The sequence below is a fragment of the Macrobrachium nipponense genome, chromosome 30, assembly GCF_015104395.2.
Source record: "Macrobrachium nipponense isolate FS-2020 chromosome 30, ASM1510439v2, whole genome shotgun sequence".
In the NCBI taxonomy this organism is placed as follows: domain Eukaryota; kingdom Metazoa; phylum Arthropoda; class Malacostraca; order Decapoda; family Palaemonidae; genus Macrobrachium; species Macrobrachium nipponense.
Window position 1 is genome coordinate 27019327 of NC_087218.1, and position 24058 is coordinate 27043384.

At 34.6% G+C, this 24058-nt stretch overlaps 1 protein-coding gene across 1 annotated transcript in view; it reads left to right on the plus strand.

Annotated features, from left to right (window-relative positions):
• Window positions 1-24058, plus strand: part of LOC135202392 (dynein axonemal heavy chain 5-like) — an 81464-nt gene that overhangs the window by 7965 nt on the left and 49441 nt on the right. The window contains exons 5-23 of the mRNA XM_064231772.1: window positions 1207-1412; window positions 3601-3780; window positions 4250-4451; window positions 5798-6033; window positions 6570-6718; window positions 7936-8068; window positions 8419-8657; window positions 9821-10061; window positions 10353-10552; window positions 10883-11047; window positions 11211-11363; window positions 11862-12069; window positions 12249-12410; window positions 12682-12906; window positions 13247-13419; window positions 14325-14503; window positions 15065-15252; window positions 21056-21250; window positions 21744-21882. Of these exons, the coding sequence (XP_064087842.1) occupies window positions 1207-1412; window positions 3601-3780; window positions 4250-4451; window positions 5798-6033; window positions 6570-6718; window positions 7936-8068; window positions 8419-8657; window positions 9821-10061; window positions 10353-10552; window positions 10883-11047; window positions 11211-11363; window positions 11862-12069; window positions 12249-12410; window positions 12682-12906; window positions 13247-13419; window positions 14325-14503; window positions 15065-15252; window positions 21056-21250; window positions 21744-21882 (3573 nt within the window). The remainder of the gene's footprint in view (window positions 1-1206; window positions 1413-3600; window positions 3781-4249; window positions 4452-5797; window positions 6034-6569; window positions 6719-7935; window positions 8069-8418; window positions 8658-9820; window positions 10062-10352; window positions 10553-10882; window positions 11048-11210; window positions 11364-11861; window positions 12070-12248; window positions 12411-12681; window positions 12907-13246; window positions 13420-14324; window positions 14504-15064; window positions 15253-21055; window positions 21251-21743; window positions 21883-24058) is intronic.

The following is a 24058-nucleotide window of genomic DNA, read 5'->3' on the forward strand; positions in this document are numbered from 1 at the left end:
ACAGCAGCCGTGCATCTGGTGCCCAGCCCCGTTCTTTACGACGTGCTTGATTGGCTGTTGATCAGCCAGTCACAGGGCTGGAAAGTTGCAAACTCGTCAGTCTCTCTCGAGACGTCATACAGTGAACATCTCCGCTCGCACCTTTCCTGACAGACGTCTTTCAAAAGTTATAACTTTCATTACAACTTAGTTTTACCTGAAGAAAATTAGTGTTTCCCATTTCCACCACTAAACATCGTTAATCCAATGATTTAAGGATTTCAATGGTATATGAATTAAGTGCTTCAGTAAACTTAATACTAAAATATTTATAGTGGAATAAACATGAAATTTTAAGATAAAATATATTGTTTCATTCCTTACATGACATCGCAGTGCATTTATCATTTATCGTCTTGTGTTTCATACAGTATTGTAGCTTAAATGTCATGGATGACAATGCTAAAAAAAAAATTATAGGTAGGGTTGTCAGGTCAACGTTCATGGGCGTTCGATAGAGCGATTAGGTATTGGGGGAGAGAGAGAGAGAGAGAGAGAGAGAGGGAGGAGAAAGTGTTACCAATATATATAATAACGGAGGCCCCGTTATTATATATATTATACGATGATGATGTCATCTACTGGTCTCGTGACGAGGACATGACTACACGAAGATGAAAGAGAGAGAGAAAGAGAGAGAGATTAATATTCGTAATCTTTTGGCTGTTATTTTCATACTGACAGCCCTACCTATAATTTTTTGGTAGCATTGTCATCCATGACATTTAAGCTACGATACTGTATGAAATACAAGATGATAAATGACGAATGAACTGCGATGTCATGTAAGGAATGCCAGAATATATTTTATCTTAAAATTTAATGTTTATTTCACTACATATTTTAGCATCAAGTTTATTAAAGCATATATTTCATATATCATTAAAATCCTTAAATCATTGGCTTGACGATGTCTAGTGAGGAAATTGGGAAACACTACTTTTATTTCAGGTAAAACTCAGGTGTAATGAAAGTTATAACTTTTGAAAGACGTCTGTCAGGTTTGCAACTTTCCAGCCCTGTGGTAGGCAGATCAAAAGCCAATCAGGAGCGTCGTAACTGATGGGGCTGGGCCCCAGATGCACGGGTGCTGTGAATTCATTATAACATTGCCTAAATTGCTTCCGAGAACTAAATACGTTCCAATGTCCTTGACTCCTGCAATAGGCGAATCCAGTAGGCAGCCCCGTATCCAACTGAACGAAGAGGAGGTTGGAGTCCCCCTTATGGAACTATACGCCTCCCTTGTGTCTCCCGGGGTCCAGGTCACTCCTACCCTGGATGCCGTCCAGGAGGCACTCAACAAAGTTTCGAAAATCATACTGTCGACAGCCAAGGGAGTTTCCCAGTGGGTGCGATGCAGCAAAGAAGAGGTGAGGAGCTATACGCAAATACATCTCTTGTAGAAACAGTAAAGGTATATTTTTACTTGATGAAAGCCAATATTGGTAAAGTCTTTATGCTCTAAACTGCTTCATGGTAAGATTAATAGTTGAGATCAAAATGTTTATAATACATTTGCAATAAATAATGAAAGTTTGATTAGAATAGTTCTTGAACTATTTCAAAGTTTCTTTCTGCTCGAAAAACGAGAATCGTTAACAGGTATTAAATTTAAGTCAACCCATTCCTTAATTTGGCACTTGACACGAATTGGTTAAATTATTTCTTTTCTTGTTAATGCAATTAAATCATTATATATCTTGTTGACTGAACAATGACATAAAAATGTAAATACAAGCAAAGCAGTACATCTTTATGAACTCTGAAACCTCTCCACTGATAATTGCCATAATGAACAAACCAACTAAATATGTTAATAAATACAAAAACACTTCGATTATTAGACTAACTCCAAAATAAGTTTCCTAAAAAATTACAGTCTACTTTATAGGTCACAATCAGATTGACAAGATGTAGGGAATGGTTGGTAATTTTCAAAAACATAGTAGACAAGCTTGATTTGATAACTGCTATATCCAATGTCAAGCAATTTTTATTTATTGGCTATCTACCTATTTACTAGAAAAAAAATAGCCGTTACCGCATTTTGGCTTTGAACCTTCATCAATAATTATCGTCAGAATGATGACTTCATGAGGCTCCACCCACTTTGGCCTCGTAATTCAGGATAACACTGAAGGCTATCATGGGCATTGTTGGATTAGAAAATTTAACTTCTGGCTATAAAAACTCATTTCTCGATTAGTTGCAAGAAGTGCTAAATGATCCTCAAGGATCCCAGCAGTTGGCCTAAACGTTTAATTCATGTATATTACTGCTATTACTACAGTAGTATTACTATGCTAGTACAGATACCCCACCCACATCTATGTATCGTTCCACCATTCATAAAGTCTTTGTCATGGCCACGGGCTTTCTCTTGACTGTAAAAAGTTGCAAGTCATAAGACAAATGCAGTTTTGCAACAACGGGGAAAATTCCAAATCCTGCTAGCCATTATTGACTGCTATGGGTTTCCGAGCCGATGGAATAAGGTGAATGAGTTTCTGTGGTGGATGGGCGGGGCAACATTTCGTCAAATGTTGTTTACCTTGCTTACGTAATGAATGTTTTTCAACTCTTGGCTCGTAATCATTGGCCATGGCATCGGCTGGATAATTTTCACTCTATAAAAATTAAAACCATCAGGTTTAGGTCATTGATAATGCTGCTAAAATTTGTGTGTGGTTGTAAAATATACATATGTCAACTTTCAGCTACATCCGATGCTTTGATAAGGAGCAAAGTCCAAAAAACCGTGTTACAGAGGCCCCGAATCTCATAGTAGTCAGCTTTGACTACATAGTTTAACCAAATAGTCAAAATGAGTGAATTTTATAAGGTGTCTGCAAAGGAATGGAGTTTCATGATTCATTCCTCATGCTATGGCTCGCTTTTAAACCTCATTATGCAATTCACGTAGACTGCGTAGGAAGTTTTCATTCCATTGTTTCTTAAGTTCCAGACTACTGGAACTCTTCCATCATGTTAGGGTGGTGTTCGTATAAACCTGAATTCCTGTTAACAACTTCGTGTCATTGTCTCTTTTGTTTACAACTGTGACATTTTCTCCTCCTCATTCATCCCTATCTTCCTCCTAACCTCCTCACTTCTTGAAGTTTATTTCCATGCCTACTCTTTTTTTACATATACAGTATAAGATTGCATTTAACTTATGACACCACATGAAAGTCATTTATAACATTGTATTTCTTTCTGCTTCGTTTTGTTTTATATCGTGTATCTTAAGTGTGTATTGTGTTGTCTCCACTTTTCATATTTCATGCGTATGGCCCTGAGTTGATATAAAGAATATTATTATTATTATTATTATTATTATTATTATTATTATTATTATTATTATTATTATTATTATTATTATTATTATTATTTCCATATGTTAAGGCGGATGGGAGGAGCGATTACAGTATATTAGACTCTGTCTGTTGCGTATTTTATAATTTTGTTTACAATTTCATGACTCGAAGATTGGAGGAGAATACTTTTAGTATTTAGGATAACGTTGGTATTTATAAAAGATCCTTCTATATGGAACAGGGTGGCGAGAGTCAGGATGATACCGAGGGTCCTTCCGAGCGACGAAGGACTTGGAAGACCCGGGAGGAGGTGCTGGAGGTGCCCTCCATGAGGAAGAATTACTACAAGAATGTGTACGAAAGCAAGGACGTGTCGAAGGTCATGAGCCAAATGCCCAATTCCTTCCAGTCCACCAGGGGTGTAAGTGAATGGAACAGTTATTATTTTGAAGAACTTTGGGTCTCGAATTATTTTACCAACAAATTGCTTGATCATTTTCATTATTTTTTATATTTTCATATTTTCTGTATAAATTTAGTTCATTGAATTTCATAATGATGCTCAATTTTTTAGCAAATTTTGGGAGGTTCTTAGCTATCTAGCAGTCATAGTTTCCCCTGGAGAAAAACATCTGCCAACACCTCATAAATGTTCAAAGATCACCTCAAAAGGTTGCTAAAGAAGTGGTCATTACCCAGGTTAGCTCTGCGTAGGTAAATCATGAGGAAAAAATGTACTCGAACGAAAATGACTTTGTACAATGCTGGTTGATGGATATGAATCACTCGGCCACGAGAAAGGGTAACTTATAAAACTTGCAGTACTCATCAGGGTACACCAGTCTCACACGTTATCAAAATTTCGTAGAAAGACCAAAATTTGTTTGCAGGAAATCCATAACACTTTTGGTGCCTGGGAAAAATACCACCACCTCTGGAGACTCGATAAGGAAACGGCGATCAAGGAGTTTATCAGCAGCGGGCCAACGCTTCAGGATTACGATAAACTCCTCAAGGGTTACGTCGAGCTGGACAAGAAGATAAGGGCTGAACCGGGACGATACCGCGTCGGGGCATTCTTGGTTAATACAGGTACGAAACTCGTCCTCAGTAAAGTTTATGTAAGTGGTGAAACTTTTCTTAAGTAAGATTTATATACATGATGAAAGTTTTCCAAAGTAGGATTTGTATACACAGTGAAACTTTGCAGTAAGATTCATATATGTACTTGGTGAAACTTTTCGTTGGTAAGACTTACACATAATTGTAAACTAAATGAAAATTTACACGTTTGTTGAAAACTTCTCGTTCCAGGTATCATATTTATTGAAATTTTTTCATAACAAAATTATTTATTTCTTAAATCTTATTCGAATGTTTACTGAAACTTGTTACTTAAGTTTCCATATATTTTCTTTTTTCTTCATAAAACAAGATTAACATGTTTATTAATTAAAACTTTTGAATTACATTTCATTTAAATATTTTCTTTATACAATTTACAAATTGACTGAAACAATTTCATGTGGAATATGCAAAATCAAAATGAGCGGGAATTATGGTGCACTGGTAAAAGGAATATTGACTTCTTTGAAATCATTTTAGCATATGACACTCTTTGCACTGAATAACTGTATTTTGTTGGTATGAAACAACATACATCTACGAATCTAATTAGGATTGGAAAACAGTGCTGAAGATAGCCTTTTAGAAACTTACGATACAGTAAAATTACATTAACAAAGATACAAAGTGAACTGATGATTCAAATAACAACAGTTGCTGTAGTGTCTCTGACCAGCTTGTCCTATTTAACTGCATTATTATCTAAATGAAGAAATGCACAGGCTCTGTTTCAAAAGATGAAGGCAAGACAAGACAATACACACACACACACACACACACACACACACACACACACACACATATATATATATATATATATATATATATATATATATATATATATATATATATATATATATATATATATATGTATATATAGAATATATATATAGATTATATATATATATATATATATATATATATATATATATATATATGTCTATATATATATATATATATATATATATATATATATATATATATAATATATTATATATATAATATAAATATATATATATATATATATATATATATATATATATATATATATATGAACTGCAGGTAAAAAAATCAGAAAGAAATTAAAGCATATTGTCAATAGTACACTGGGTACTCGAACAAGTTACGCCCACTGACAAATTCAGTACTGCCTTTCTTACCTTCAATTCACTAACCCCTTTTCAGTCCACCTAAATTCACCTCGAAGACATCAACTAAGCCTATTTCACCTTCATCTCATTAACCCCATTTCAGTCCTGGTAATTTCACCTCAAAGACATCAGCTAATTCAGTCTTGCTTATTTCACCTCCAGATAACCTGAAGAAGGCTCTGGCCGCTGAGGCAAAACTCTGGGTGGAGAAGTACGGGGAGGCTCTGAAGACCACCCACATGAAGGAGATGGAACGGCTCTTCGCCCAGATCAACGAACTCTCCCGTCGTCTCGAACGACCCCTGAAGGACCTGGACGACATCAAATGCGCCATTGATATCCTTCGGAAGACTAGGGACCTGGAGCTAGACATGGACGATGCCATAGATCCGATAGAGGTGAGATGGCAGGCTATTATAATTGGATATGATGCAGGTTTCGCCAGTTTTTAGCAGGTTCTTCTCTCTCTCTCTCTCTCATTTGTGTGGAAGTAATTTTTAGGATGGCTTTCTTTAGAGTTAGAGGCTGAAGCCATCAATTCGGTAAGTTTGAGATTGGGTAATGTTAAGCTAGATTAGGTAAAGGTAGGTTAGGTCATTATTTTAGTGGTTTTATTGCTTTTACTTGCTGTGTGCTGTATTCACAGGTCCCGTGGACAAGCAACGACTTATAAATTTACATGATGATCTTGAGTACGAATGCAATGACTACATTACTTGATTTTATTTCATCTAGTAGAGGCTGACCTCTTAAATCCGGCACTCCGTGGTCTGGCAACCTCACTTTGTTTTAATCATCCCTTCCAAGTATTCTAATCACGGTTAAGAAATTACATCATTTTTTCGATGATAATTCATTATCCTCTTCTGAGGCCATTACAATAGTTGGATGGTTTTTTACTGTCACCATTGTGACTTATTTAACACCTCTCCAGGAATCCTTTGGTCTACTGGTTAAGTACGAGTTTGGTCTGACGCAGGAAGAGGCTGAACGAGTGGACAGCCTCCGATCCACCTGGACTAAAGTTCTTGGCCAAGCGGTTGAGGTACAGAACATGTTGTCTCGAGTCCAACCTTACTTCAGGTAAGTTTCTATACACTCGGTATATTAATGAGTAGGTGCTCATGAAAGCAGAGATGAATTACCTCGTTTTATTGGATGAATGTGAGCAGGCATATTATATATTTACACATTATATATATATATATATATATATATATATATATATATATATAATATATATATATGTATATATGATTTTTTATCATATCACCACCGTGATTAAATACATGCATTAAGCTTCAAATGTCCATTAATATCCAGTTCGCGCTACCGCGGAATTAATATAAATTCATATATATTATATATATATATATATATATATATATATATATATATATATATATATATAATATATATATATATATATTATATATATTATATATGTATATATATATATATATACATATATATATATATATATATATATATATATATATATATATATATATGCATTAAGCTACAAATGTCCTTTAATATCCAATTTTCTCTACCTCGGAATTACGTAATATATTTTCATGTATGTTAGCCGAATGGAAATTTTTTTAGTTGATAATAATATCGTCTTCTCGTGGATTCGAACCAGCGCTCCAAAGTCGTAATTTCCCCTCTGTGCACTGGTTCGAATCCACGAGAGGAAATTATTATCAACTAAATTATTCCCTTTCGGCTAACATACATGAAAATATATTACGTAATTCCGAGGTAGAGAAAATTGGATATTAAAGGACATTTGTAGCTTAATGCATATATATATATATATATATATATATATATATATATATATATATATATATATATATATATATATGTATAATATATATATTAGTATATATCATATAAATATTTATATTATATTATGTTGTATTAATATATATATATATAGATATATATATATATAATATAATATAAACATAATATAATATAATATAATATAGTACCTGTGGTATTCGCTTATATAATGAAGTCACGTGCATCTGCAGTGATTTTGAAGCATATACACACACAAATATGTACGAGTCCATGGACGTATATGTATACATATACCTTCGTGGTCTTAACGCATTATGAATGAACAAGAATTAACTTTCGACAAGTTTAGTGCTTTTCACTGCAAGTCGTGGTAACAGGATGCTGAAAGATAGGAATAGGTGTATATCTGTGACTGCAGCTTTGCTGTTGATATCAGTAATGTTTTTGATGAGCAATAAGTCAATTAACCTTTTGCTTTTTTGTATTAGGAATGAGCTTATCCACAATGTTGCCCAGTTCAAGAAAGACTGCAACAAGTTCGTCCACGATTATAGGACGCAAGGGCCAATGGTACCTGGTTTGGCACCTCAGGACGCTTCTGATAGACTCATTATCTCACAGGTAATGTCTTCCTAATTGATGATCAATTTTTTATTTGATTTAAAATATTGGCCCCAATCAGAAAAAAATAGTATAATTTTAAACAAGCATCAAGCACTGACCGCTAAGGAGTGTTGCAATGAGAAAAAATTTAATTGATCAGCATCTATGTATGAAATGACATTTTGCAAATCAGTGGTTCAAACTAGAAATACAAAAATGTTTTTTAGACAAACACTTACGAACACGAATCTCTCTCTCTCTCTCTCTCTCTCTCTCTCTCTCTCTCTCTCTCTCTCTCTCTCTCTCTCTCTCTCTCTCATTGAAATTAAGTCTAAGTTAATTGTGTCTTCTTGTTTCTTTTCAAAAAGAATCGGTTTGACACTCTGTGGAGGAAGCACTCCAGCTACTCCGTTGGAGAGGAGCTCTTCCGACTCCCGCGCTCCGAATTCCCGGAGCTGGGACAGATACGCAAAGAGCTTAACTTACTCCAGAAGCTCTACAAGCTTTACAATGATGTTATCGATCGAGTGGCGTCGTACTATGACATCCCGTGGGGCGAAGTCAACATAGAGGAGATCAACAACGAACTCATGGAATTCCAAAATAGGTGCAGTTTCATTTCCTGTCCGTGTGGTAATGATTCAATGGCAAGGGATTCGTTTATGAATAGGCTCCTTTGTAGATTTTCGAGATGTGGAATATCTATGCAAATTTCAATTGATCCGTTCTAAAATAGAATCTCCTGTAGAAATGAATTTCGTATCAGTTATAATTGTTCTCTTCATCGTGCAAGGGATTTCTTTCTAAATAGATTTCTTTGTAAGCTTGTAATTTACGGAATATCCTATACACCGAGTCCAGTGAATCCGTCTAAATAGAATAATTTTATGAACCGAATACTTACTTCAAATATCCTTTTTGAAATCCAATGAATCTCTTGCTAAATAGACTCTTTTGCACTTAGCATTTTATGAATATCTTTTACGAAGACCAATAATCTCTTCCTAAAGAAAATTTGTAGACTTAGCATTTTATGAAATATCCTGTAGTACCAAGTCCAGTGTCAAGCTTTCATTTAACGTTTGGCCTTGCTGGACGCACCACCCAATGCCATAATGTGCCTTGGGCCAGAAATTAAAAGGCATGAATAAAAGTGGGGCTTCACAAAAAAGCAAGGGATAGGCTGCCCTTTTTTAAAAAGGGAGGGTTATAATAGCCAATGAAATGGGAAGCGGATTTCAGTCTTTGGTCATTCGTTCATTGTCAAATAATCACTGAGAAAGTCAGTTTACAGTAAGTTTTTGTTCTTAAGGGAGAACATGTTTTTGAGAAGCAGGATTGTGTTCTTTTCTTACATAGGATGAAAATTAACTGATAACCAACCCTGTATATCATTAACAGTTATAGCTAAAATGCGTTTGAGCTCAAAATATGCAGAATATGGTGAATGATATTCTAGAATACAAGTACTTGTAGAAAATCTGCAGTTAGCTAAACTATCTGATAAGCCATATAAAAATATCTCGTGAATAATATGTAAGTTGTAATCGTAATAAAAATTACATAGATTATTATTAGGATTAGAAATAGGCTCAACAAAAAATCAAATTGTAAATAATCAGCACATTGGTTATCTAAAAAGATTATTTTTTCAACTTTTATTCCTAAAGATGCATTGATCTTTCAAGAAATTAATCCCGTGTCATCGCCATCTTCTTGCTTTATTTAGAAATCTAATCCAGAAAGAAACTAAAAAAACGCCCATTCCAGATGTCGAAAACTCCCCAAGGGTCTGAAGGAGTGGCCAGCGTTCAACACCCTCAAGAAGACCATTGATGATTTCAACGACATGTGTCCCTTGCTGGAGCTCATGTCTAATAAAGCCATGAAACCCAGACATTGGCAGCGAATAGCCGAAGTCATCAACCGTCCTTTGGAGGTAGACAGTCCGAACTTCTGTCTGAAAAATATCATGGACACTCCTCTGCTCCAGTACAAGGAGGACATAGAGGTAGGGCACTTCGGATGTAGGTCTAGAATTAATGCCATTCTTATTATTTAGCCTAGATTGTTGATTTACGCTTATGTTAGTTTTGAAATATGAAGCTTTACTGTAATTACATGCTACATAGAGTGTGAATATTGCCTATCTGAAACTTAATCAACTAAGGGAATGTTACTAGGCCATCAAGAAGAGTGCATTCTTAGCTTACTACAAAGACAAGTGGGTTGATGCGCAGAGAAGTTGGTGGTGTTACGAGAAAAGTTCTGTTATACACTTTAAACTGTTTCATGATTACAGGATATCTGCATATCAGCTGTCAAAGAAAAAGATATTGAGGCAAAGCTACGAATCGTAACGAATGAATGGGCTAGTCACGACTTGACCTTCTCCACCTTCAAGAACAGAGGGGAATTGCTTCTTAGAGGAGATACCACTGCAGAAGTCATTGCACAGCTGGAAGACTCACTGATGGTTTTGGGTTCACTCCTTTCAAACAGGTACTGTATATTGACTTAGTTAAGATTTTACTTGGGGACTCTGCAGTCTTCAAAGTGTGATAAAAAGTGTCTGTGAAAAGGTGTCTGAAAACATGTAGGTAGAGCTGTTACTTCAAGATAAGTTGTAGTCTTTCTTTATACTTAAGTAGAGGACCAAATTAATAAGGATAACTCCTAGGATATATAGCGATCTCTCTCTCATTTTGTTCCTACATACTTAAATTTATTTGATAAGCTTCTATGCTGCATGAAGATTTTTTGTTATGAACAAACGCTCAGTATTTCTTAGCTGCACGAAAGCCCTTATATTATGAACAAATGTTCTTGCAGATACAATGCTCCGTTCCGCAAACAAATCCAGAAATGGGTCAGTGATCTTTCCAACACCAACGAAATTCTAGAACGGTGGCTCTTCGTCCAGAATCTTTGGGTTTATCTGGAAGCTGTGTTCGTTGGAGGTGACATCGCCAAGCAACTTCCAAAGGAGGCAAAGAGGTAATGTTCCTCTTAATGTTGTTCACTTTCCCCGGTCCTCTCTATCCTATAACATATTGTTGCCTTAGAAAATTGCGATTAACTTTGTAAAGTTACTTGGCACAATTTTATAATTAACAAATTAGTTTTGCCATTGACTTTTGAAATGTAATTTTGTTTTCAGGTTCTACGTCATAGACAAAAACTGGCAGAAAATAATGGCAAGAGCCCACGATAACCCAAATGTTGTGACTTGCTGTGTTGGAGACGATATGCTCAAGCAGTTATTACCTTACTTACAAGATCAGCTGGAAGTCTGTCAGAAAAGTCTCACTGGGTATGTTGAAAAAAAATTTTCATTTAATTTTTTATTCTTATGATTTTGGAAAATGTTTGGCTTTTATGATTTGTTTTTCAAATTGATGATTTATTTTCTTTTGAGCTTAGGTCAGTATTCAACAGTTATACTGTACATGAATCATTTGTGAGTTAGCAGTATTGGTGTCCTGTGATATCTTCATTCCCTTCTGTGACATGATAAACCTTTTTTCGTTTTTCTTCTTTCCTTTGGTGTTGTATCACTGGACTAACTACACTATTTCCTTTACAAGAGAAAGAAGTCAAAGATTTTGTTTTACAATAACATTTTCGCTACGAAACTTATGAAATATCTCAGCGCACCAGTCAACTTACAAATTAGTAGTATATGACATCATAATATAGAACTACCATTGTTTTATGAACACTATTGAAAAATTTACAGCAAATTTCTGCATCTCATTTCAAGAATGCTTTTTATGGCAAATGTAAGCATTTTCTTGCCCTTTCTTATTAGATACTTGGAGAAGAAGCGGTTGATGTTCCCGCGTTTCTTCTTCGTGTCCGATCCAGCTCTGCTTGAAATCCTGGGGCAGGCCTCAGATTCTCACACAATCCAAGCACATCTGATGTCCATCTTTGACAACACGAAGAATGTGCGTTTCCACGAACAGGATTACGACCGCATTACGGCCATCTCTTCATCTGAGGGAGAAATTGTGCAGGTAAGGAGAACTGCCGTAGCAAGAACATCTAGGATAGACAAGTCATCACACTGAATTCCTGGTCAGATTCTGGAAATGTCGAGGTCTGTGGAAGATTATCTGTTCAGTTTATATTCAAGCCATTTATAAAAAAATGGCTTGAGCGAGTGATTAAGCTTGTCATTTCTCTTTATCATCAGCTCGAGAAGCCAACGAGAGCTGAAGGCAGCGTCGAGGTCTGGCTGAACAAGCTGTTGCTCATGTGCCAGCAGTCTGTCCACGGCATCATAAGACAAGCACATCACGTCATCCAGGATCCTGACCTGAATGTTCTTCGCTTCTTAGAACAGTTTCCTGCACAGGTGAGACTTTGTTTGATTCATATTGATAAAGGGAAATGGGAAAATTGCCGGATTTTGGCAAACCTGGACACTATTGCATTATAAGACTGTTTTCTTGCTGACCAAACTACCTGAGCTGCTGTCAGTGACGTTTAGATAGATGTTATTGAAGATTTTGTTAGTCTCCTTTTCTTCTTCTTCTTCTTCTTCTTCTTCTTCTTATCTTCTTCTTCTTCTTCTTCTTCTTCTTCTTCTTCCAAGACCTTTAATAAGTTTTTCCTGTTTCGTAAAGGTGGGTATCTTAGGACTGCAAATGATCTGGACCCGTGATTCAGAAATGGCTCTCCAACAAGCCAGAGCAGACAGAAGAGTGATGCCCGACATGAATAACCGATTCCTGGATCTGCTGAATTTACTCATCAACCAAACGACAAGGGATCTAGAGCCTGTTCAGCGCACGAAATACGAGACCCTCATCACCATTCATATCCATCAGAGGGACATTTTTGATAGCCTGGTGAGTACTTTGAACTGCGGTTTAGTTTGGCATCCAAATATGAAATTGGCACTTTTCTATATAATTGGAGATATGTAAGGTTCCAGCTTAATAATACCTAGCGGAAAATTGATTCCTGGTGAATACGTTGAATTGGGCTTGAGTTTACCATCCAAACATAACATTGCCATTATGATATAAAAATGCCAAATAGCATGTAAAGTTTCAGCTTAATACCCATGTGGGAAATTGACGCCCGTCTTGCAAGGGTACAGAGGATGCTATAAAAATACCAAACAATAAAAGCCATATCATTTTTTATATCTACTACTATAAATGTTTCCTTTTTCACTTCTTTCAGTGTCGTAACAACGTTCGGTCTGCGATGGACTTTGACTGGCTTCGTCAGATCAGAATTTACTTCAGGGAAGACATCGACAAGACAAACATCGTCCTCACTGACGTCACCTTCCAGTATCAGAATGAATTTGTGGGCTGCACGGAGCGTCTGGTGATCACCCCGCTTACTGACAGGTAAACGTGTGTTTGGTCTTAAAGGTACAAACAGAAAAGTTACAGAAATTTGAAACTCTGGTCCTCTAATCTTTCACAGGCAAGCATGGATTAGACTATGACTTCACATAAAGAAAGATCACAGACTAATAATTTATTGTTAAAGGAAAAGAGAATGAAATTGACTGTGTCATCCAATTATTAGCAACATGTTTAATCTTTTGACAGGAAAAACATTTATGATTAGTTTAAATTCAGGACTATCCACTGACATATAAACATGACTTGAATAGACTACCTAACAGTTATAGACATAAGGAAATATGTAATTATAGAATAAATAGAGTAATTTTAACTTTTCTGTGAAGAAATGTAATAAGGAATAATCTTCTTTCATGTTCACTTTTTTTCATAAAAGCTTCAGCTGAATCAGTTAAATATTGCAGTGAGAAAATCATTATCCATTCATAATTTCTTTCTTCCATCTTGCTATCCAACCACTCTGCATGTTTGATAGTGCAACTGCAAGGTTTTCCTCCTGTTACACCTTTGAAACCTTTCCACTCCTAATTTCCATTTCAGCGCTGAATGCCTTCATTGGTCCCAGCGCTTGGCATTTGGCCTAAAATCTATATTCCATTCCATTCCTCATCCTTTCTCATTGACAGCCAGTGTTGCTGTCACGCTGTTTTACTCCACATAATTTATAAATCTCTCTTTTTAACAATTTCCTGCAAGAACCAACAATTCATCAATCCCTCTTTTAAATATTTTCTTATAATAGCCAACAATTTATCAGTCTCATTTCAACAATTCCCCATAATAACGAATACTTCATCAACCTCTTCAACCAGAAATACTGAAGTTCTCTTTCCAGCAATTTCCTGAAATAACCAATAATAATTGAATTGCCTTTATCTACCTAGGTGTTACATTACGCTTGCGCAGGCCCTAGCCATGAGCATGGGGGCTTGCCCCACGGGTCCTGCAGGAACGGGGAAAACGGAGACGACGAAGGACATGGGGAAGACCCTCGGGAAATATGTCGTTGTCTTCAACTGCTCCGACCAGATGGATTACAGGGGGCTCGGGAGGATCTTCAAAGGTGATGATCACCGTCGTTATGAATTTGAATTTGTTTTTTGTTATTCTATATTTATCGTTTATTCTGAAGAGAAGGAAAATATTGCCTTTTATTTTAGAAATAAAAATGCATGAGTGACAGTGACAGTCTCAAAGAATAGTAAGCCATGGGGTCTAGAATAATTATGTAAATCGTATTTCTCTCTCTCTCTCTCTCTCTCTCTCTCTCTCTCTCTCTCTCTCTCTCTCGCTGCATATATATATATATATATATATATATATATATATATATATATATATATATATATATATATATGTACTGTATATAGTGTATAGATATAAATTTTATAATATATATATATATATATATATATATATATATATATATATATATAAATCTTAGATAACATTAAACAAACACACGCACGCACGCGCACACACACAAACATATATGTATGTGTGTGTGTGTATATATATATATATATATATATATATATATATATATATATATATATATATATATGTATATATATATATATATATATATATATATATATATATATAATTATTTTTTTAATTTCAGGCCTTGCTCAGTCAGGATCATGGGGTTGCTTCGACGAGTTCAACCGGATCGAGCTTCCGGTGCTGTCGGTGGCGGCTCAGCAGATCGCCGTCGTACACCACTGCAAGAAGGAACGTAGGAAGACCTTCAACTTTACCGACGGCGACGTCGTCAACATGAACACCGAGTTCGGAATCTTCCTCACCATGGTAATTTGTCAACGATTTGGGTTTCTCGTGTTTTTTCTTTACGCATTTTTTTAAGGGTTGTTGGAACTGTCTGAAAGAGCGTATTTTTCGGTAGGTGATGATGTTAGTCTAGATTTCTGTAGGTGATGATGTTAGTCTAGATTTCTTTGGGTGATGATGTTAGTCTAGCCATTATTAGGGGATGATGTTAGTCTAGACATTTTTAGGTGAGGATGCTAGTCTCTATTTTTATTTGATGTTAGCCTAGACTTTTTTTGTAGGTGATAAGTAACAAGTCCAGTTTCCTTACAGCAACGTAGAACGAAAAGGGTGGAGCTGAATTGATGTTTCAGCCTTTGCAAATTTGAATTACTGCCCAAAATTCTACCCTCAGAACGACCACTTACTTTTTAGTTGCATGAGTCTAACTGTATTTTTCTTAATTAACAACGTACTGGTAGTTAAAGAAATTTAATAATAATAATAACAATAATAATTATTATTACTTTCACATAATGTGAAACCTAAGCCTTCCACCCTTATTGTTCTTTTCAAGAAATCAAACATCATTTATCCAAGAAAATACAAAAAGTCTGTTTATGTAGTCCGCCACATTATTATTATTATTGGAAAAATAAATCTACAGTAGTATGTTTGTTTGATTTTGTTTTTAAAATATACACAGCAGAAAGCTTTCGATGACCTGCGCGGTTCTCCTTGTCAAACTGGCTAGAATTACAAAAACTTGACTACAAAAAAACTTTGTTTTTGACTTATGTTTACAAATAGGATAAGGTAGTTTGATGATGGGTGGTTGGCTCTTCATGTTATCCTTTCATTGTCTGACGGCAAACCAGCTAATCGCATCACCTAAGCGGAGGTTCGGCTCTTGAATCACTTGGTCGGTTGTTCATTGCAGCTTGGGCGTCTGCAACAAGGGACACCTTAGCTGACGAAAGAGGATGAGGCAGCGGCAGTATCAGAGGTGGCTTTCTGCTGTGCATATTTTAAAAACAAAATCAAACAAGCATACTACTATGGATTTACTTTCCCATTTTATTGACTCATGTGATTATGAGTTTCTTTGTATTATTATTATTATTATTATTATTATTATTATTATTATTATTATTATTATTATTATTATTATTTTATTATTATTATTATTATTATTATTATTATTATTATTATTATTATTATTATTATTATTATTATTATTATTGCTTAGTATAACCTCACCGATAATAAATAATGATTCAAGCAATAAACTTGAGGGGGAATGAGTGACAAGAGGATCTGAGATAACCCAAAGCTCCTGGCCCCAACCGAGCTGCACATCAACCATTTTCAGGTTCTATGCAGCAAGATTAAAATGACTACCCTCCATATTTCTCTTTACGTTCTTCGTAAACGTGGGTTGCTGGCCATTGACAATACCGTTGAAACAGATGGTGCACTTTCTTTCGACACTATAGACATTAGATAGATTGAAAATGCACATCTGATTAAGTAGATATAAATGAGATTAAAAATGTTAGTAGTGTGTATTTTCAATATAGCTCGTGTTGAGTTCCATTGCACTTGTGGTAGATTTCCATCTCCCCAGTACTTCAGTTATTATAAACATTATAATGGTAAACCTATTTATGAGTATTAGTAATACAAATTGAGCATGGAGTGCTTCAACAGTTGTTGAACGTTCTTCATCCATATTTATCATAAGAAAGCCATCAGAATTACCACTGTATAACTTTCGTTACTGACAAATCGAGAATGTAGGTCATAAGGGGAAAAGTTCTTGAATGGTTTTTAAAAATCTTATATTTATTTCGCAAACAAGATTTTCTTTCTGTACAGATGTGTTCTTGACTGTTGTTTATGTTCTTCAACATTCTTTGTTAGCTGAAATTATTTTTTTCTAAATGATTTATTTTTATTTATGGTAAACATCAATGCAAAATTATAAACATCCACAAGACTTTGTGCCCGTTTGTACATTAAGTTGCAAAGCATGAGCGTCTGTTATGATTTATAGAGAAATAGTTTATGAGTTTATTGTAAATTTTCTTCATATTCGAGACACTCATTTCTGTACTCATTCTGTATTCAGGAATTTCTTTCTTTTCCCTGATAGACTAGAGCATTGCACAGAAAAAAATTTGTTTTTTCTTTAATTTAGAAATAGCCAGCATGCTTCAATAACCTCAATATAATCTTCCCTTACAGCAAAATAAGAACGAGAAGTAAGTTTGGTTTTCGATTCTAATATAGTCAATTCCTTTTTGACGTATTTCGACAGAACATTGGCACCGTCAAGGGACAGGTAACATTGCATTATTGTCCTTCAGTTTCTCTCCGAAATATTCCGTTGGCCCCCCTTCTTACCCTGTCTCTCTCTCTTGTCACAGTTTTCTCTCACATATCTCGGCTTCATAGGTTCTGTTTTCTGTAACTCACCTCTTACTCGTAATGAAACCTCTGTAACAATTCTTTTATGAATGCGAATGTGCATCCCCCACCTCGTGTATATATAACTGCTTCTGTATTTTACTGATCCGTGTATTGAAATGTCTTATAGAAGGATGATTCAATAGAAACCATGGTAAAACTGAAGACTACCACCGCGCCCCTTAGGTTCCGTAACTACCAGTTTGCGTGCAAAATGGTCGTAGTATTTAGTACCAGCTCCTGGGGGTGGGGGTGGGGGGTGGGTGGCTTTGGATGAGGTTAAAAACATAAACAAAAGATGGTAAATATCCTAACATAAAGTAGATATAAATATGAACAAAAACATGAATAAATAACGGTAAATATTCTGGAACCAGGCCGCGGTAGTAGTTTTCAGTCAGAATGAAACCAGTACTGATATGTATTGTGACACATCTTTGAAAATCTTTATCTTGACCTGCTCACGGTCTTACTCAGTCATCTTATGTACTTAACAGGGAAAATTCTTCGATCCATATAAGCAGGTAACATTATCCCCATTCAGTGGAACTATTAAACGTTCCCTTCACTGTTGTATATTTATATCACCCAGTGTACACAATGAAACTATTTTTTTACGCCTCTTCCATCTCTTCGTGATCAGAAAGCTTCTTTTTGGAGTGGGTGAACTTTCATTCACAACAACTTGTCTTTGAAGCTGTAATTTCTGTAAATAATCACTTTCGCTCTTTACAGATTATCATCTCTTCCTTATCTTTTATATATATATGATTTTTATGTGAAAGGAACCGAGTGAGAAATATTTTGGTGGACAGTTTGCTGTTTCGGTGTGTCAGGTCCCTGTGCAAAATCTTGTTCCTTTTCTCGGAGATTTAGATGTTACTATCATGAACTATATGAAGAGAACAATGACGTACAGTCTCAATAAATTCATTAAATAAATGCAAATATAAATATGCTTTGATTAAATAAAGCTGTTCATAGCAGTAATCAGATAAAGAAACTTCAGGAAGAGTTAAGTAGCACCTGTAGTCATAAAAATAATAACCATTAAATGATTATTGAAGAACTAACTCCACAATATTCTAAAGAATAATAGAAACTAGAAATTCTTTTAGAATTACCTGTATATCTTTTACACAGAACACTACAATATTGTGGATTATTTCTTTGATTAGTCCTGATAATTTTGAAGCTAAAATCATGAAATACGTTCCTAGGTATAAACAGTAACATAGAAAAACTAATCTGGATATGCAGTTCTAAAGTAATCTGTAACATAGTTTGATAGAAATGATGGCTATTTCGAAAACATGCCACTTACCATTTAATCTTCTAGATCCTAAATCACAGTAGGACCATAAACCACAATTTGATCCTCAATCACAATAGGATTCTAAATTACAGCAGGATTTCCTGAAATAAAATCTAAATACTATTGACTAAAGCTAAATAGGAGACGACTGAATATGTAAAACTACGTATGTTCTTTAAACTATCGTGTAAAAAGGTCAAAAGTAAACAGAAACAACTTGAAACAGTTTTGTAAATATGATTTTAGAAGGTTGATTTAGTCTCATACAGTACCTGAATTATTGGGTTGAAATTATGCTACCTGAGGTACAGTAGCATCATTGAACAAATATATAACAAATGCAGTGATGTGCTACTGTTTTTGCTCATTTATTTTGCTTACATTCTTGTAAGTACTAATAGAAAACTGATAAGTAATCTTGTCATACAGGTTATGAAAAAGAAAAAAATATATAAAAATTTTTTATTACTACACTGACCTGACTGATTATTAAAAAAATATTTGTTATTACAACACTGATGTAAAGTTGTTTTGCTAAATACTGCAAGCATGACCTAAACACTGATAAACAGGTATAAAACGTTCAATTTAGACAACATTTAAATAGAGGTCAGCTACTAAATAAAATCAACATGTGCATGTAAACGATGTGATTAAAAAGTGGATGGAATGAAAAATAACTTTATACATAAACTGAACAGGGATTTTGCAAATACTTTACTAATGACCAGGAAAATTTAATCCAAACAGACTGTCTTGAAAGATTCAACTGGCATTCTAAATAATGGGACATTTCAGATATTTAGCACACACACACATATATATATGTATATATATGTATATATATATGTATATATATATGTATATATATATTTATGTATACATATATATATATATATACATATATATATATTATATATACGTGTATATAATGTGTTTATTTATATATATACTTGTGTGCATGCGTGCATTAAAAAAAGACAGAGTATGTGGATGCTTCTATGTCATGATTGAAGGTACATTTTTCTCACACTTTGAAAAATGTTGAAATGACCAACGGAAACTAACTTTCCAGCATGGCCAAAAACATGGTGGTCACTGAATTGGGAAGCTAGTATCAGTGCTATGCTATGTACAGTGTTTATATATTTTAAAGTGATTGGTTGAAGTTCGTATAGCACCTAGGATTATACATTTAGCTTGTACATAATCTATATTATTGCCATATACTTTTGTAAATATTCTATTTATTATTGGAGAAACAAAACTGTAAATAATACAAACTGCTGCGTAGATCTTGACCCTTTGTACAAAATCCGTAGATTTTAGCAAATACTGATCTTGAATATAAGTGTATATTTAGTCACTGTTTTTCTCTGTAGTTTCAGATGTCACAGGTTTTGTCTATCCTCTCCTCACACACACATGGCGTTGAATTTTCCATTTTTCTCAAATTTTTTGGTAGAATTGCATTTTATGGATATTTCTCTATTCTTGGCGTCTTGTAAGGAAGCTGCATCTCCAAATTTAATGTCGATTTCATTAAGCCATAGTTTTAAAAGCTTACAAGTTTCAAACTGTCCTTTTTACTTGGTTTTGATGTAAATTGGATTCTTCCTTTGATGATTAAGAAAACAACGTGATAAGTGAGCAGATCCAACCGATGCAGCTTGCTCTTGAACGAAAAAGAGATGAGCAGAAGAGATACATTGTTATTTGCACACAACTTCATAGAATACTGTCCTCAGTGTAAATACTCACTCCTTTTCCACCCTCTTTGCTCTCACGAATCCTCTACTACCCGTGTGTGTATGTGTATGAATTATACATCTCAAATGGACGCCGCCTGGACGTTTTGTTCCTCGCCAACTCTGCAATATTCTGGAACTGCTTCTGGAACTACTACTGGAATTGCTTCTGGAACTGCATCTGGAAATACTACTGGAACTGCATCTGGAACCACTACTGGAACTACCTCTGGAACCACTACTGGAACTACTTCTTTAACTACCCCTGGAATTACTTCGTTCTTCTGCCGTCGCCGGATGACACCCACGACAGAACCTGGGCTACCACGGCCGTCAAGAACTCCCCGAAAATTTGAAGATCCAGTTCCGGAACGTCGCCATGATGGTTCCAGACAGACAGATCATCATTCGAGTCAAACTCGCCTCTTGTGGCTTCCTGGAAAACATCACGCTAGCTCGCAAGTTCTTCACGCTTTACAAGTTGTGCGAGGAACAACTCACAAAACAGGTAAATAATTTAGATTATTGTTTTAATACTATAAGAATCCATTACATGCCCTGTTCCACCTGACACTGATTCCTAAACAGTAGTTGGCATAATACGCTTCCGGAATTACTCAGTTTAGATGTCAATGAACTGTTAGTTATAATATCTAAGTAAGACAGACAACTTGAATGACAGTATATATTCTATTTTACTGATGTTATTTTACTCCTTGAAAATATCAGTAGAGAAAATATGAAAGACAATTTCTCTCACCTTGATCCTACATGACGCTGACTCTTCAGCAGTATGTGGTGTCATGTTACAGCATCCTGATTATACAATTTAAAACCAAATGAACTGTTTGCTGTAATGTCTACGGATGATGAAATAACACTAATTACAATATCTATCATATTTTACTGCTGTTATCAATCTTGAAAAATACACGAGAGATCATTTCACTCGGTTGCACTGGTAACGGACATATAAATACGTAACTCTTATATTCCTCAAGGTACACTACGATTTTGGACTACGCAACATCCTGTCGGTCCTTCGCACATTAGGAGCAGCCAAGCGAGCTAATCCGAAGGACTCGGAATCAACTATTGTTATGAGGGTCTTGAGGGACATGAACCTCTCAAAACTTGTAGGTCAGTCTTGCAATCAAGTTATTAAGTATTATTTGCATATATATGTATATATATATATATATATGTGTGTGTGTGTGTATGTGTAATTATACACACACACACACATATGTATATGTATATATTGCAAGATTTTCGCTCCTAGTGAGCTTAAGTTAAGTTTAATGATGTAAAGGACAGCGAGAAGACTGGAAATAATTTCTTCTTTTTCTTTACACCTACGTTTCGGGAATCCTTTCCCATCTTCAGGGCTACAAACAGAATTAATTTTTACAATATTAAAAAGTATGCTAAAATAGCCTAATAATTATAAGAAATATAGTTTTTCATTAAGCTAAAAGAAAAATACAAACTACAAAATGACTTTAAGCTAAAAGTAAATTAAAACACTGAATAACTTAGTAAAATAACAGATCCAAAAGCAAAACTAAAAGTAAATATTGAAAAAATAAACACAGCGTTCTGCCAGACTTACTGTTAAAAGGTTTGGTTGTTAACTGATGGAAAATAGCATAATCAAAGGGCGATGTTAGATGAATCAAAAACAAGGGGAGAGAGAGAGAGAGAATGTGAGTAACAAGCAGTTAGGCAATATGTAATGGTGTGGCGGTAGTTTGGTTGTTTAAGGTAGGAGACAGTTTCTTGATGTAAAGAGATTCTAAAAGAAGGAGCGAAAGACAATCAGCCGGTTGACAGAGTATTTTGAAATTATTATACATAACGTCAGTTTTACATGAATTTGCATGGTTCCTTATGGCCGAAAATTCTTTTGATTTTAAAATACAGCCAGTGCGATAACTAACACTATGGGAATCGATGCGGACTTTCAGTAAGCGTCTGGTAGATCGACGTAATTTCTAAAATACCTGTGAGAAATCTCCCATTAAAACGTGAAATATTTATGTCCAAGAAAGGTAGACGATTATTTGATTCCACTTCCATTGTAAACCTAATATTTTGATGGAAAGTGTTGACAAACTCTAAAAACATATCAGCATGGGATTTTTCTTCAAACAATAAAAACGTGTCATCTACGAATCTTCTATAAAATATAGGCCGAAATAACTCTGGACATTGTCTAAGAAACAGTTCTTCTTGGTGGCACATAAATATATTGGCGAATGTAGGACCCAGTGGTGACACCATTGCCATATCATCAACCTGTTTATACAACTTTTTGTTAAAGACAAAGTGGGTATCAATCACTCCAAGCTCTAGTAGGCTTCTAAAACTATTTAAATCAAAACCCTTGTATACAATAGTTTCTGTAGGGAAAATATTTCAATATTTATTTTTAGTTTTGCTTTTGGATCTGTTATTTTACTAAGTTTTCAGCGTTTTAGTTTACTTTTAGCTTAAAGTCATTTTGTGGATTTTATTTTTCTTTTAGCTTAATGACAAAGTTACAAACTATATTTCTTATAATTATAAGTTTATTTTAGCATACTTTTTAATATTGTAAAAATTAATTCTATTTATAGCCCTGAAGATGGGAAAGGATTCCCGAAACGTAGGTGTGAATAAAAAGTAGAAATGATCTCCAGTCTTCTCGCTGTCCTCTTCATTATTATACATATACTACATATATATTGAACACATGTGAATATTTGAGGTTTTTCCCAGAAATCATTTCCGACTTTCCGACTGAAATCCTGTCTTCCAAGTGAGTCCTGTGCTTTAGGAATTCAGGCCCTGGACTCTCTTCTATATTTATTTATATATATATATATATATATATAATATATATATATATATATATATATATATATATATATATATATATATATATTTATATATATATATATATATATATATATATATATATATATATATATATATATATATATTCACAAATATATATATATATATATATATATATATATATATATATATATATATATATATATTCAGTTGTATTCCACATAGGAAAATGAAAAAAGGTATATCTCAGAAAATTGCCCAACAGTTTACGTCCTCCAATGGACCTCTTCCTTAATAAACGCTCCAAGAAGAGGTCCATTGGAGGACGAAACTGTTGGGCATTTTCTGAGATATACCTTTTTTCATTTTCCTATGTGGAATACAACTGAAATTACTATATCTTCGTGCCTAAGAAGATTACCCAGTACTATATATATATATATATATATATATATATATATATATATATATATATATA